At 41.1% G+C, this 12,325-nt stretch overlaps 1 protein-coding gene across 1 annotated transcript in view; it reads left to right on the forward strand.

The window, feature by feature from the left end:
- The window catches only part of LOC139226421 (double C2-like domain-containing protein beta), a 317,662-nt gene that overhangs the window by 216,864 nt on the left and 88,473 nt on the right, over nucleotides 1–12,325 (forward strand). The window contains exon 5 of the mRNA XM_070857182.1: nucleotides 8,997–9,123. Coding sequence (XP_070713283.1) covers nucleotides 8,997–9,123 — 127 coding nt within the window. The remainder of the gene's footprint in view (nucleotides 1–8,996; nucleotides 9,124–12,325) is intronic.

Raw genomic sequence — 12,325 nt, forward strand, 5'->3', positions numbered from 1 at the left:
CATATCGGATCGGGCTCGTTTCATTTTTTTTAAATAAAAAGGAATTCTCCATCTCCAGGTAATAAAGGGGCAGGTAGAAGGCTAATATTTCTTGACCAAAAACCCTATTTGGATCCAAATGACGGAGTTGAGAGATGACCACATCTAAAAGAATGTAAATATGTTGCCATAGGAACTGCAAATTATCTTGTTGCTCATTGGAAACTCCTTTACAGATCAATGATCGCTAAGGCTAATGACAGCATGCTGCAATGAACCAGCCTGTGATTTATAATCACTGCCAACAAGGTTGACATTTTTTGCCATTTGCTTGAATTATATGTGTCGAAACAACTGAGTTGATTAGGTATTGTATATTATCTGCATTTTAATGGTAAGGCTTCAAATACTGCCCAGTGGAAAATTCTAAGTGGCAATCCAGGATGGTTATTTCATAACAAAATAACAAAGCACAGTCTAGATTGTGACAGCATTGATAAAACTAATATAAAAGAGCTTGGTTAGTGAGGACACCTTCAGATTTAATGCTGATTTAAATCACCGTTCCTCTTCACAGTTCAATGTTTTCAAAACTATCTGATAAAAGTGTCTCCAGAGATGACGGATCTCAAATCTCATTGTTGTCACAGACAGCCTCATCTTTGATGTCTGGGTTTGCACTAAATCATATGCTGTTGGAGCTGTTTATTAAATTCCTGACAAAAATGTTTCAAAATTCGTAAAACATGATAAGGATGATATGGTCTGTATTTCTTCTCATGAAAATTATTATGTGGTGCAGTGCTGACAGAATTGTGGTTGGGGGGGGGGGGGGGGGCGGTGGGGTGATTCTTCTTTGAGTGACATTTATAAGAAACTTCAAAACATAGATTTGTCACCGTGGTAACATCAACATTTCAATTGTATTGTAGTTCTTTATATCCAACAAAATAAATCGCTGCCCCACCCCACTTAAATTTCTGAGGGAAAATCTGTAATCAGTTTGATTTCTAAGAAATCTCATAAGAATTATCACTTGTAAAGCAGTTTCAGGAAATCAACAGATAGTAGTGGATTAACTCAGGACTTCTGTAATTGACCTCAAATAATATATTGCGAACGGGATACAACATCTTGGAAATGTGGGATTATATTTAAAATATCTATTTCTGATATTTTTAAATGATATCCAATGCTAATACAAAAGCAAAATACTGCGGATGCTGGAAGTCTGAAGTAAAAATAGAACATGGAAATACTCGGCAGGTCGGGCAGTATCTGTGGAGAGAGGAACAGAGTTGACGTTTCAGGTCGACGACCCTTTGTCAGAACTGGAAAAAGTTAGAGGGGCAACAGGTTTTTAAGCAAGTGTCGGGGTAGGGAAAGTGGGGAGGGGAGGAAAGGACAAAAGGGGAGGTCTGTGATAGGGTGGAAGGCAGAAGAGATTACGAGACAAAAGGGATGATGGTGCGAGGCAAAAGGAGATGGTGATGGGACAAGTTAAGAAACAAAAGATGAGTCCAGATAGGGTGTAACTGGAAATGGCAGAATCATTAACAGCTGCCATGGGAAAGGGAGAAAAAAAACATTTAAAAAAAGAGGGAAAAAAATAGGGGGCCAGGGTTGTGGTTTGAAATTGTTGAACTCGATGTTGAGTCCAGAAGGCTGTAACGTTCCTAAATGAAAGATGAGGCGCTGTTCCTTGAGCTTATGTTGAGCTTCGTTATAATAGTGTAAGGATGAGGACGGAGAGATCAGAGTGGGAGTGGAGCAGAGAATTAAAGTGACAGATGACCATCTCTAACTTTTTCCAGTTCTCACAAAGGATCTTCGACCTGAAACATTAACTTTGCTTCTCTCGCCACAGATGCTGCCTTACCTGCTGAGTATTTCCAGCATTTTCTATTCCAGTGCTAATACTGTACTTGCATAACATTGCAATAGCTCGAAGCACTTCAAACAATCGTTTACTTTTGAAGTTTAGTGACTGCTTTTATGTAGCATAAACACCAGTTATTCCGTGCCATTAATATTCCACAAATAGCAATAAAATGAATGACCAGCGATTTTGTTTCTTTGAGAGTTTAATTTGCGGGAGTTATTTTGGCTACGGCATTGGAAGAACTGCTGCTTTTCAAATAATGCGATGGGATCTTTAACATGCAGCTGAATCATTCGAACAATCAGATGGGATTTCACATTACGGTCTCATCTGAAGATTCGATCAGCTCAGGATTCCTTGGTTCAATTAATTTATTGTTTGACTATTCTCCTACCATAGCCATTCATCTCCGGAATGACTGAACTATTAATTGAGCTGCAGTAATTGTCTTTAGTGTCAGCTGTGGTTCAGTAGTTAGCATCTCACCTCTGAGTCAGAAGGTTGTGGGTTCAAGTCCCACTCCAGGAACTTGAGCACATAAATCTAGGCTGACACTCCAGTGCAGTGCTAAGGGAGTGCTGCAATGCCGGAGGTGCTGTCTTTTGGATGAGACGTTAAACCGAGGCTCCGTCTTCCCTCTCAGATGGACGTAAAAGATCCTATGGCACTATTTTGAAGAAGAGCAAGGGACTTATCCCCGGTGTCCTGGCCAATATTTATTCCTCAATCAACATAACAAAAAACAGATTATCTGGTCATTATTACATTGCTGTTTGTGAGAGTTTGCTGTATGCAAGTTTCCTGCCGCGTTTCCCACATTACAACAGTGACTACACTCCAAAAGTACTTTATTGGCTGTAAACTGCTTTGAGACATCTGATGGTCTTGAAAGGGGCTATATAAATGCAAGTCTTCCTCAGTAACTCTGACCGAATTGGTTAGCCTGTCAGCTTCGTCTATGAACTGAAGCTCATTGTGTGCTCTTGTTGAAAAAAAGACTGAAACTTAATCACATATCTGGCATATTCTGACATGGTGCTCTACAAGAACTTAAATCTATAACATTGATGTTAAGTGAGTTTCAGTCACAGTAGTAGCAAGCCAGCCATGGGTGAGATATTTAATAATTAAGTGGAAAAGATTACAATGTCTTTCAAGATTAAAGAATTACAATTATATTCAACAATTGCATCTAAACAAAATATGTCAGCATACTTGGTTTTTGGTTAAATTTAAAATCTCATTAATTAAAACCAATATTTGTTTTTTTTCTTAAAGAATATTTGACAGAAAATATTTGTCTTCAGTAATATGTGCAACATATGTATGCAGATTCATTGCAAACTAAAATATTCCAGAAAAACATTTCCAAGGATTTTGATGGAATCAGATAAAGGAGCTGCTTTGAGTCATCTCTGAACACTTTCTCAAGGATCTGACACCCGAGTTTAAAAAAAAAACCTTGTTAAATGTATATCCGATGACATGGATGCTTGCCAGAATCTAATGCTGTGTCTGTTGGTCGTTGTCATCACTCAATAGTTTTCTTTCATTCCTAATGGTAAATTGGCTGGTGGGTGAATGATTAACACAGAAAAGTGTGGATTGTAAGTAACTGGTGATCTTGTTAGGCTGCATGCCTTGCTTTGTCATTAAGTAGATTGTTTGCTGTTAAAGCACACAACTCAGGAAGAGCCATGGTAGATATTATCCAGCAGATGAACCACAGAGATCTTACACAGAATATAGAAAACGTCAGATAAAGGACTAGAATTCCCTCAAAATGACTTGCATTGTGTTGCACCTTTCCTAGAGGGAGATACGCATGAGTTTCCTGGGTCTGCTCATTTGCATCCCCATTGGTGCAGGCATTGATGTAAAAATGGTGCAAGCAAGTGAACTACCTGGAAACTTCTGTGTTGCCTTTAAAAACACAGCAATTAAAAAAAAATACTTGTACAGAACTATGAACACTCAAACACCATCTGTGTCCAAAGGGTAGCAGGACATGACACTAAGCCAGAGAAGAACACATAACTTCATTCATTCAGAGCTCCAAGCTCTGCTGGAGGGCACCAAAAGCACGACAAACATTATTCCATTAATTCCTAAGTCCAGATCATTTATGTATATAGTAACTAATGGTGGCCCCAAGATGTTCCCTGCGGCACATCATTCATCAAAACTTCAGTCTTTCTGTCTATGGGTGATATTACCCTAATTCAGAAATTGAACCATGGATTTCATGATCTGTATGATTTTAGTGCTAAACCAATGGGTGCCTTTACTCTATTGGCCTTTGGAGGAACTTTGCAGCCTTGTTTAATTGCTCAAAGGCTTAACTAATGTGGCCAGACCTAATATAGTTTATTTATTGGCTGAAATTGATATTATGGTGCTCAATAAATTGAGCTAACTACTCCTGCTTCTATTGCAAATGATACAAGGCTGCACAGAAATTTTGAAGGGATAAAAGGGTGTAGTTTCATATGAATCTCATTCAGTATCTGACAGCTGCAAATTTAATATCTGTTACCTGAACTGAGACAAATGCTGGTCTGTTGAATACTTTTATCAGATTCAGCTGACGTGTCTGGGACTCTCTGCATTTTATCAAACATATGAAAGAACATTTTCTGTCAATTACCTTTCTAATGTTTGAGCCTCGCTCAGCTGCCGCATTTGATCACTTCTGGTGTTTGCTATGATTCCATTCTTGATTGTTCAGGAAAATGTTTTCAATTTTCCCTGTAACAAATTCAATTGCATATTTACTTATGCAGGACTGAAGTGTAATGCAAACACACAGGCTATTTTATTCGTGAGGGTCTGGAGAAAAAAATAACTCTTACTCAAATATTTGAGCAGACAAATGTAGAATTAGCAGGGTTTTTTTTTAGCAAAGTTAGATGGAGTGAATTGTGACATAGTTATAATCAGGCCATACAATCAATACTTTTAATGGCAAAATCCTTTCTCTTCAGTTTTGAATCCATCCATATCCTAATATTGAACAATTAATTGTAGCGAGTGTGACAGCGATGAAGTGATGCAACGTAACTGTGGCCTTGCATTCAATGTTATTGATATATCCAACACTTCTTGAAAAATGGCTGTACTAAGGTGTCTATTGTTGGGTTGTAAATTGATTCCTTTGAAAATTTAGCATAGCTGTTGATCATTGTCAAGTTCTGCAGAGCTGGAAGAAATTCTTTCTTGTAAACTCACTTATAACATCTTTGAAGTTCTGTGAACATTTTCTAAAAGTCTTTGAACATATCTTCATGATCGAAGATTCTATCCACCTCTTCCCTCACACCCTTTTTGAATCTTTCTGCCCTTGTCACAGCACTAAGCCTACCCTCGTCAAAACCACCAATGACATTGTGCCTCTGACCATGCTGCTCTGTCCTCCTCCTCATCCTTGACCTTTGTGGCATTCATCTCCATCCTTCTCCTCCACCTCTTTTCTGTGGTCTGCACCTGTGCAAACACTGCAACCTGGTTCCACTTTTACCTGCCGCAGTAAAGCCAGCACGTCTTCTCTGTTGGTTTTACAGTCTTCCCCATAAGGTCATGTTTGGTATGCCTCAAGAATGCATCCTTGGTCCCCTTTTTTTCCTTATCTACATGTTGCCCTTTGGTGACAGCATGCACAGTCATGGAATCAGTTTTCATCTGCACGCTGATGACACCCAGCTTCATCTCTCTGCCAACACTCTTGACTCACCGAGAATTTACTTGAGCTCAACATTAGCAAGAACAAAGCTTATTCCGTAAGGCTCCTGCCTAAAACTCTGCACCTGACTGCCACCCTCTCTAGCAGTTCCCTCAGATGAATGCTGACTGTGTTAACTCTTGTTGCCCTGTTTGACTTTGAGCTAAGCTTCAAATCCTTTCTAGCGCCAAATCAGCCAATTTCCACATTGATTGCCTCTGCTTCTACCACATCCCGATTGCTGCTGAAGCTTTTATCCATGCCTTTGTCACCTCCAGAAATGCCCTTGTTACCAGTTTCCCGAGTTCTGCCCTTCCATAATTGCACTTCATCCAAAACTCCAAGGATCATCGTCCTATCGCGCTAAATCCTACTCCATTATTACCCTGTGCATGCTAGCCTTCATTGGCTGTCTAGCCGCCTGTATATACATTTAAAAATCCTTGTCTATATTTACAACTGTATTTATAGCCTTACCCCTCCCAACCTTTGCAATCTTATGCAGTCCCATTGACCTGTTTGCACCCTTCACTCTTCCAGTTCTCTATCCTTCTTTGCATTGCCTTTTCTATCTGCCTCAGTTTTGGCTATACTGACATCAGCCATTTTGGCCCTGCACTCTGAAGCATTTTTGCTCCCTCCTCTGCCTTCTTCAAAAAACTTACCAAAACCTACTTCTTTAATTGAGGTCACATGCCTTAATTCTCCTTTCTGCACGTGTCAGTTCTGGTCATTTTTGCCTCTGTATAGCACTTTGGGGCATTTGATTACCTTGAATACGTTATATAATTGGATTATTGTTGTCATGTCCTTCAGATGTCATAGGGGAAGTATAATTCTGATCATTCATATTAATTGTTGCATTTCAGATAAGATGTCACTAAAGTTACTATTAATGCTGCAGAAATGTGTTTTTTCTCTTCAACAAATGTTTATTTTATTTTTAATTCATGGAACCTTGTCCAGTCTGCTGATGCTGTATTGGTAGTTGAGCTGATGACTCAGTGTTGACCAAAATCGCACACTGTTAATTTCTTCTCAATTCTTTTTCAAGTTCCTATTAAATTCACTGTATTTTCATTTTTAAAAGAACTTGACATTTGACAAGGATAAAAGGAAGTTCTACACTTGTATTGAATTGATTGTGCAGCAAAAATCACTGCTATTGATTTGGAAAAACCAGCTACATGACTAATGCTTTGTAGCTTGCTGCGATGGTAGCAATGGAACATTATTGCATTTTCGGTATTTTGAGCTTGATTTTTACATAAATACTGACCAATAAATTGATGTAGCATCTAAATATTGTTTTTATAATCTAGAAAACTTACATTTGAGTACAGAGCAAATGGAAAATTTGATGTGGTTACAAGTTTGAAGCAGATCATTTTTGCTAGTTATAATTTGAGGGTACTTCACTCTAATCACACTGAAGGTTTCACTTTTAATATGCTTCAATTGCTTTTTTAAAATGGCCATATACCTAAAATAAATGCCTCTCTTTTTGTCCCTAATAGTTTTGTGTGAGCTGATGCATCTTTCTGTAATGAAAGGGGCAAGTATATAGTACAGAAGGAGACCATTTGGCCCATCATGCCTGTGCTGGCTCTTTGCTAGAGCAATCCCAAACTAATCCAGTTGTCTGGTTCTCTCCCCATTATCCTTCACCTTCCTCTATTTTAAATATTTGTACACTGTTCGCTTAAAAATACAATTGTCACTGTCTCAACCAATCTATGTGGCAAAGCAGTCCATGCTCTTAACAACTCCGTGTAAAGAAATTTCTCCAAACCCCTCTCCTCAATCTGACAGTTTTGAATTGAACAACCTTTGTTACTCCCTCCCCAACCAGAAGAAATGGGGGTCGAAATTGCCCCCTTTTTTAAGGCCCTTTAAAAGCGGCGGTAAGGCCTTACCGACCGGGGGCAAGGCGGAAGGTATAACCCATCCGCAATTGCCCCCGGGTTGGGGGCGACAAAAACGGGTTTCCACCATACCCTGACTTTCCACCCCGCCCGGCGCGCCAACCTCTTACCGCCCAGCGATGACCCCCTTCTCCGCAACATGGGGGAAATTCCTCGCGGGAGCACAGCCAGTGGCTGGGCGGTGCGGCCGCCCTTAAATGGGAGGGTGCACTGCCGCGGCCACCGTTTTGTTTTAATTGTCAGTCAACTCTGCAGTCGGCCCAACAGTAGCGGTTGCTAGTTCGGTTGGGCTGCAAATGGACAACCCAGCACCCCCCTCTCCTGGTAGTGCAGTGGGCAGCAAGGAGGCCTCACTCAGACGCGCAGCCTCCTTCCCCTTTAAGTGAAAGGGAGGGACGTTGCTACGCATCAGCATGACGCGGCACGTCCATGTCGCGCTGATGTCATCACTGCCCTGCTCCCAACGCAAACCCACCCCTACATCACCTCAAACACCGTTCCAAAGTGCTGGGAGACAGTGACAAAGTTAAAGTGCCTCTTCCCTCCGACTCCTGCCGGGTGGTGATAATTTGATTAATTCGAATTATGCGTCCCAAATAGGGCAGAAGGCTATTTCCAGCCCAAGGTCTTTTCCTATTCAGCCTAACAAAACACTTCTTAATTTTAAAATCTCTATTAAATCTGCTCTTGGCCTTCTGTGCTCCAGTGGAAACACTTCCAGCATCTCAAGTCTCTCCACATAACTATAGTTTTCCGTTCCTGGCATCATCTTTGTGAATCTACATTGTATACTCTCTGTGGCTTTAATGCACTTTTTGTAATGAGGTGCCCAAAACTGCACACCGCCTTCTATCTGTTGCCCAATTATTGCATTGCACAAATCTATCATTGTCTCTTCGTACTTGTATTTTATGCGCCTAGTTATAAAACCCAAAATGTTACTGGCCTTTTATATGACTTTCACAATCTGAACTTGCACTTTCAACAAATGATGTATTTGAACTTTTCGGTCTCTCTTTGCATTCACACCCTTCAGCATCTTCTCATAAATTGTGTACTTTTCATTGCAAAATTTATTATCTTATCCACATTAAATTGCACCTGCTACCTGTCAGCTTATTCTGCTAAATATGTGTCCTTCTACGGTCTTGTACAGTTGTCTGTGCTGCTTTCCATGCCCTCCGCTTTTAAGCAAATATTGAGATTGTGTTTCTTATACGAAAACCCAACATAAACTGCTCAAATGTTGCTCCTGTGACTTATAAACATTGTATGAACCTCAGCCTTCTTATTTCCTTCCTGGAATGTATTATTGTACACGTACTGATTGAAGGATTAATAGGTTTATTAATAACATGGTGTTTGTTCATTATAATCACGTTTATCATTTCTAAGATAAGTGTCAGGCATAGTTTTCTTACCTAATGTTTATTCAACAATGTCACTGGTGCCAAAATAATTGCTGGTAATGCCTGCATTTTTATTGTTGTAGAATTTCAGTATGTGATGAAGATAAATTCCGTCATAACGAGTTTATTGGTGAGACCAGAATTCCACTGAAAAAATTAAAGCCAAATCAAACGAAGAATTTCAACATTTGCCTGGAGAAACAGCTGCCAGTGAGTGTTAATCCCTTTTGTATTGATTAATCACTTGGAGGCCATAATTGTAAGTTCTTCATTGTCATTAACCAACTAGACACTCATTTTCCTTTCAGCTTCAAAATATATCAGGGTATCTTGAAGCTTCCCACTATAAAGCACAAGATCGGTTTCTCTGGTACACAAGATATGTGATCTGTACTGTAAGAGATCATGAATACAAATACCATTGAAAGATATCCCATTTTCCCAGCATCATTCTTTTTTCAGAGAAAGATTATAATGAAAAAGGCAGGTCTCTTCCTTAATGATTGATCAAAGATGTCTGTTAATGTTTGTAATCTCAAAAACCTTAAATATCCTGGTGCAATTTCAGACATAAAGGTTAACCCCAATACTATACTTTTTCTCAGGAAGTTTAATCATAACACACAAAGAGATTTAAACATGAGAATGAAGGGTATGGAGTTTGTAGCGGGGGACGAAGATGCAGGCTTTGGTTTCCCCAACATTTAACTGGAGAAAGTAGTGACTCATCTAGGACTGGATGATGGACAAACAGGCTGACAACACTGTCCCGAGAGGTGGTGGAGAGTTGGAACTGGATGTCATCAGCATACATGTGGAAGCTGTCCCCGGTTCAGTGGATGCTGTCGCAGCATGTAAATGAAGAAGAGGAAGGGGCCAGGGATAGATCCTTGGGGAATCCAGAGTTAACGTGTGAGATGGGAAGAAAAGCCATTCCCAGAGTTGCTCTCACTATGATCAAATAAGTAAGAAGCTAAGTGAGAACGCATCCACTGAGCTGGACAATGGCAAAGAGACATTGGGGGAGGATGGAGTGGACGACTGGGTCAAAGGATGCAGAGAGATTAAGAAGCATGAGGAGGAATAGTGCATCACGGTCGCAGCCACAGAGGATGTCATTTGTGACTTGGGTTAGAGCATTTAGGTGCTGTGGCAGGGGTGAAAATCTGATTGGAGAGGTTCAGTCAAGGACTTGCGGGGAAGTTGGGTACAGATTGGGTGGCGACAACACTATGACCAATGTTCAAGGACTTTGGAGAGGAAAGGGTGGTCGGAGATGGGATGTAAGTTTGCAAGGATAAGAGAAGTCAAAGGGTGTGGGCATTTTGAGAAGGGAGGGTGATGATGGCAGTTTTGAAAGGGGAAGGGGTCAGTCCATGAGCAAAAGGAACCATTTACAATGTCTGTTACATGAGGGCCAGGAAGGGAAGTTTGTCAGTTTATGGTTTAGTGAGATTGGGGTCAAGGGAGCAGTGTGGGCTCGGATGAGCCTGGTGAGGGCATGAAGGGAAATAGGAAAGAAACTAGAGAAATACTCAGGTTCAAGACTATAATAGGAGAGTGCCTGGGGGAATGTTTGGCTTGGTGGGTAAGGGAAAGGGGTTTAAAGAGATGGTTAATAGTGGAGGAAGAAGCCGGTGTTATCTCTGCTCTCCAGGATGATCCTGGAGATTGCTGGGGAGAGTGAGACCCAATAGCTCTTGTTGTGGTCCAGCCAGATCTGATGCTGGAGGGTTAAACCAGTTGTGCACCAGATTCACTCAGGTCTAGGTCCCTTGGACTTGATGGAGTGAAAATAGGAGCCATATCCGGAGGAATGGTCAGGAAAGGTTTAGTTCTAAAGTTGTACAACACAGCTTCCCAAAGTAACCAATAATTTCTTGAGATGTAATCAGACATCATCGCACCCCAATTATCAAATAGTAATGAGTCATGCAGGTGCTTCTGCAGCCTAAACTTAAGTCCCAGTTAAATGGCGGCATGCGGGAATCGAACTGGAACAAAGTGGTAAGCTTTTGCATTGCTATTTTAACTGCACGCTGTCCTCTTCCCACCAGCTGGGATGGTTTAAGTTGCCCCATTCCCCCGTAGGAACTTTATTTGGTTGAGGAACTGATAAGAAAACGTAGCTTTTCCCAAATGTCTGCCGAGCATCTCATCCTGTTGTTGGCATCTTTGTCTAATTCCAACAGACATGAATTACAATGTAAGCAACTCTTAATGAAGATGATAGTGCTTTGAGAGTGAAGAAGAAAAATGGTACTTAACACAAAGAGGACTTAGGTGACAATTTAAATCAATAGAACAGCACGTAGATATCCTGTAAACAGAGATATCTGACTGCATATCGCACCTTTTTGTTGGGGGTGAGAGGGCTCATTGTATTATTATTTACTGTCACCACTTACCTTTGGCAACAACAATAACTTGCATTTATGTAGCACCTTTAACGTAGTAAAACACCCCAAGGCGCTTCACAGGATCGATGTCAAACAAAATTTGACACCGAGCCACATAAGGATGTTAGGATTGTAAAGAGGTAGATTTTGAAGTGTGTCTTAACGGAAGGTAGGTAGGTAGAGAGGCAGAGTGCTTTAAGGAGGGAATTCCAAAGCTTAGGGCCGAGGCAACTGAAGGCGCGGCTGCCAATGGTGGAGTGATTAAAATCGTGGTTGCACAAGAGGCCAGAATCGGAGGAGCGTGGAGATCTCAGAGGGTTATAAGGCTGGAGGAGGGTACAGAGATAGGGAGGGGCGAGGCCACGAAGCAATTTAAAAACATTGATGAGAATTTTTAGATCACGGCATTGCTGGTCCAGGGGCAAATGTAGGTCAGCAAGCACTGGGGTGATGGGAAAACAGGACTTAATGTGAGTTATAACAGAGGCAGCAGAGTTTTGAATGAGCACATAGTTATGTTGGGTGGAAAATGGGAGGCCGGCCAGGATAGCATTGGAATAGTCAAGCTCAGAAGTAACAAAGACAGGGATGAGTGTTTCAGCAGCAGATGAGTTGAGGTGGTGTCAGAGACGGGCGATGTTACGGAAGTGGAATTAGGCAGTTTTGGTGATGGAGCGGATATGTGGTCAGAAGTAAACCTCAGGGTCAAATGGGACACCAAGGTTGTGAATGGTCTGGTTCAGCCTCAGACAGTGGCCAGGGAGAGGGATGGAGTCAGTGGCTAGGGATTGGAGTTTGTGGTGGTGACTGAAGACAATGGCTTCAGCCTGTCCAATATTTAGTTGGAGGAAATTTTTACTCATCCAGCACCAGGATGTCGGATAAGCAGTGTGACAAATCAGAGACAGTGCAGGGATTGAGAGAGGTGGTGGTGAGTTTGGTGTCATCAGTGTACATTTAGAACCTGTCATGTTTTTGGATGATGTCACCAAGGAGCAGCATGTAGATGAGAA

This window comes from Pristiophorus japonicus, chromosome 16 (assembly GCF_044704955.1).
Source record: "Pristiophorus japonicus isolate sPriJap1 chromosome 16, sPriJap1.hap1, whole genome shotgun sequence".
Classification (NCBI taxonomy): domain Eukaryota; kingdom Metazoa; phylum Chordata; class Chondrichthyes; family Pristiophoridae; genus Pristiophorus; species Pristiophorus japonicus.